We start from the raw sequence: 3,615 nt of genomic DNA on the forward strand, positions 1-3,615 counted from the left end.
TATCATGCTCATACAACTCTGTAGTAAGATTTTGATTGTGGATGGGCTTCCCCCCATCCACGGCAGTCTCCCAAAAGGAGACTCGTAAGGAGAAAGATTTGTTCTTGCTCTTCTTCGGATGTACATGAGTACTAGTGACAAAGCTTTGACCCAGGAAAGTCCCATCTCTTCACGACATTTGGCCAGTTTGTTTTTCAAGGTACCATTCATAGCATTCCCCCTTTGGAGACATGACCTGACCCATGGCTCCATTTTACAAACCAAGGAAAGTTCTTCTGGTTCTTCTGGTTCTAGTGCTGGTTCTTCTTCTGGTTCTTCTGGTTCTAGTGCTGGTTCTTCTTCTGGTTCTTCTGGTTCTGGTGCCGGTTCTTCTGGTGCCAGTCCTTCTGGTTCTGGTGCTGGTTCTTGTTCTGGTGCCGGTTCTTCTAGTGCCAGTCCTTCTGGTTCTGGTGCTGGTTCTTGTTCTGGTGCCGGTTCTTCTAGTGCCAGTCCTTCTGGTTCTGGTGCTGGTTCTTCTTCTGGTTTCAGTCCTTCTGGTTCTGGTGCCAGTTCCCCTTCTGGTTCCTCTGGTGCCGGTTCCTCTTCTGGTGCCGGTTCTTCTTCTGGTTCCAGTCCTTCTGGTTCTGGTGCCGGTTCCCCTTCTGGTTCCTCTTCTTCTGGTGCCGGTTCCCCCTCTGGTTCCTCTGGTGCCGGTTCCCCCTTTGGTGCCGGTTCCCCCTTTGGTTCTTCTGGTGCCGGTTCCTCTTCTGGTGCCGGTTCTTCTTCTGGTTCCAGTCCTTCTGGTTCTGGTGCCGGTTCCCCTTCTGGTTCCTCTTCTTCTGGTGCCGGTTCCCCTTCTGGTTCCTCTGGTGCCGGTTCCCCCTCTGGTTCCTCTGGTGCCGGTTCCCCCTCTGGTGCTGGTTCCCCCTCTGGTTCCTCTGGTGCCGGTTCTTCTTCTGGTGCCGGTTCCCCCTCTGGTTCCTCTGGTGCCGGTTCTTCTTCTGGTTCCAGTACTTCTGGTTCTGGTGCCGGTTCCCCTTCAGGTTCCTCTTCTTCTGGTGCCGGTTCCCCTTCTGGTTCCTCTGGTGCCGGTTCCCCCTCTGGTTCCTCTGGTGCCGGTTCCCCCTCTGGTGCCGGTTCCCCCTTTGGTTCCTCTGGTGCCGGTTCCCCCTCTGGTTCCTCTGGTGCCGGTTCCCCCTCTGGTGCCGGTTCCCCCTTTGGTTCCTCTGGTGCCAGTTCTTCTTCTGGTGCCGGTTCTTCTTCTGGTTCCAGTCCTTCTGGTTCTGGTGCCGGTTCCCCTTCTGGTTCCTCTGGTGCCGGTTCCCCCTCTTGTTCCTCTGGTGCCGGTTCCCCCTCTGGTGCCGGTTCCCCCTTTGGTGCCGGTTACCCCTTTGGTTCCTCTGGTGCCGGTTCTTCTTCTGGTGCCGGTTCCCCTTCTGGTGCCGGTTCCCCTTCTGGTTCCTCTTCTTCTGGTGCCGGTTCCCCTTCTGGTTCCTCTGGTGCCGGTTCTCCCTCTGGTTCCTCTGGTGCCGGTTCCCCCTCTGGTGCCGGTTCCCCCTCTGGTTCCCCCTCTCGTTCTGGTTCCCCCTCTGGTTCCTCTGGTGCCGGTTCCCCCTCTGGTTCTGGTTCCCCCTCTGGTGCCGGTTCCCCCTCTTGTTCCCCTTCTGGTTCCTCTTCTTCTGGTGCCGGTTCCCCCTTTGGTTCCTCTGGTGCCGGTTCTTCTTCTGGTGCCGGTTCTTCTTCTGGTTCCAGTCCTTCTGGTTCTGGTGCCGGTTCCCCTTCTGGTTCCTCTGGTGCCGGTTCCCCCTCTGGTTCCTCTGGTGCCGGTTCCCCCTCTGGTGCCGGTTCCCCCTTTGGTGCCGGTTCCCCCTTTGGTTCCTCTGGTGCCGGTTCTTCTTCTGGTGCCGGTTCCCCTTCTGGTGCCGGTTCCCCTTCTGGTTCCTCTTCTTCTGGTGCCGGTTCCCCTTCTTGTTCCTCTGGTGCCGGTTCTCCCTCTGGTTCCTCTGGTGCCGGTTCCCCCTCTGGTGCCGGTTCCCCCTCTCGTTCTGGTTCCCCCTCTGGTTCCTCTGGTGCCGGTTCCCCCTCTGGTTCTGGTTCCCCCTCTGGTGCCGGTTCCCCCTCTTGTTCCCCTTCTGGTTCCTCTTCTTCTGGTGCCGGTTCCCCCTCTGGTTCCTCTTCTTCTGGTGCCGGTTCCCCCTCTGGTTCCTCTGGTGCCGGTTCCCCCTCTGGTGCTGGTTCCCCCTCTGGTTCCCCCTCTGGTTCCGGTTTCCCCTCTGGTTCCCCCTCTGGTTCCCCTTCTGGTTCCTTGTCTGGTGCCGGTTCCCCCTCTGGTTCCCCGTCCGGTGCCGGTTCCCCCTCTGGTTCCTCTTCTTCTGGTGCCGGTTCCCCTTCTGGTTTCTCTGGTGCCGGTTCCCCCTCTGGTTCCGGTTTCCCCTCTGGTTCCCCCTCTGGTTCCCCGTCTGGTGCCGGTTCCCCCTCTGGTTCCCCCTCTCGTTCTGGTTCCCCCTCTGGTTCCCCCTCTGGTGCCGGTTCCCCCTCTGGTTCCCCTTCTGGTTCTTCTTCTTCTGGTGCCGGTTCCCCCTCTGGTTCCTCTTCTTATGGTGCCGGTTCCCCCTCTGGTTCCCCCTCTGGTTCCTTGTCTGGTGCCGGTTCCCCCTCTGGTTCCCCCTCTGGTGCCGGTTCCCCCTTTGGTTCCTCTGGTGCCGGTTCCCCCTCTGGTTCCTCTGGTGCCGGTTCCCCCTCTGGTTCCGGTTTCCCCTCTGGTTCCCCCTCTGGTTCCCCCTCTGGTGCCGGTTCCCCCTCTGGTTCCCCGTCTGGTGCCGGTTCCCCCTCTGGTTCCCCCTCTGGTTCCTTGTCTGGTGCCGGTTCCCCCTCTGGTTCCCCCTCTGGTGCCGGTTCCCCCTCTGGTTCCCCCTCTGGTTCCTCTTCTTCTGGTGCCGGTTCCCCCTTTGGTTCCTCTGGTGCCGGTTCCCCCTCTGGTTCCTCTGGTGCTGGTTCCCCCTCTGGTTCCGGTTTCCCCTCTGGTTCCCCCTCTGGTTCCCCGTCTGGTGCCGGTTCCCCCTCTGGTTCCCCCTCTGGTGCCGGTTCCCCCTCTGGTTCCCCCTCTGGTTCCGGTTTCCCCTCTGGTTCCCCCTCTGGTTCCCCGTCTGGTGCCGGTTCCCCCTCTGGTTCCCCCTCTGGTGCCGGTTCCCCCTCTGGTTCCTCTGGTGCCGGTTCCTCCTCCTCCTCCTGCTCAGTTCAGTGTGATGGCTGTCACACTTCAGGCCTCTGCTTGCAGCGGCCTATCTGGTCTGTCCTCCTACAGGGGAGAGCAATGTTGAAGTCTCTTCTGAGGTGGAGCTGTCTCAGCCGCTGCTGCAGCACAACCCGCAGACAAGCAATGAAGAGGTGGAGGTGGTGGGTGCAAAAAGGCATAGAGAGATGGAGGTATCACAAATAACATATGGAGGTGGGCCCAAAACCGCCACTCCATTAATTAGGGCATCAGCTGTTCTGCCACTTAAAACTCCGCTGAGAACTCGCTCTCCGCCGAGTTCTTTAACTATTTATTTTTTACTCCTACATTCCCATCTCCATTTTTCCAAACACTCAAACATTTAATTTATCTTTCATATTCAACCATTTTACACATTTTCA

At 59.0% G+C, this 3,615-nt stretch overlaps 2 protein-coding genes across 2 annotated transcripts; one reads left to right on the plus strand and one right to left on the minus strand.

Annotated features, from left to right (window-relative positions):
- Window positions 1-391: 391 nt before the first annotated feature.
- LOC115783940 (sericin-1-like) lies at window positions 392-880 on the plus strand (the record flags this gene model as incomplete). Its single annotated transcript, XM_030734948.1, has 1 exon — window positions 392-880. A coding segment is annotated over one exon (489 nt), but the record flags the coding sequence as incomplete, so codon positions are not given.
- Window positions 881-2,013: 1,133 nt separating this feature from the next.
- On the minus strand, window positions 2,014-3,141 carry LOC115783939 (basic salivary proline-rich protein 1-like; the record flags this gene model as incomplete). The annotated part of the gene is given in 2 exon segments (XM_030734947.1): window positions 2,014-2,901; window positions 2,944-3,141. Coding segments are annotated over 2 exon segments (1,086 nt in total), but the record flags the coding sequence as incomplete, so codon positions are not given.
- Window positions 3,142-3,615: the final 474 nt, after the last annotated feature.

The sequence above is a fragment of the Archocentrus centrarchus genome, chromosome 8, assembly GCF_007364275.1.
Source record: "Archocentrus centrarchus isolate MPI-CPG fArcCen1 chromosome 8, fArcCen1, whole genome shotgun sequence".
Taxonomy (NCBI): Eukaryota; Metazoa; Chordata; class Actinopteri; order Cichliformes; family Cichlidae; genus Archocentrus; species Archocentrus centrarchus.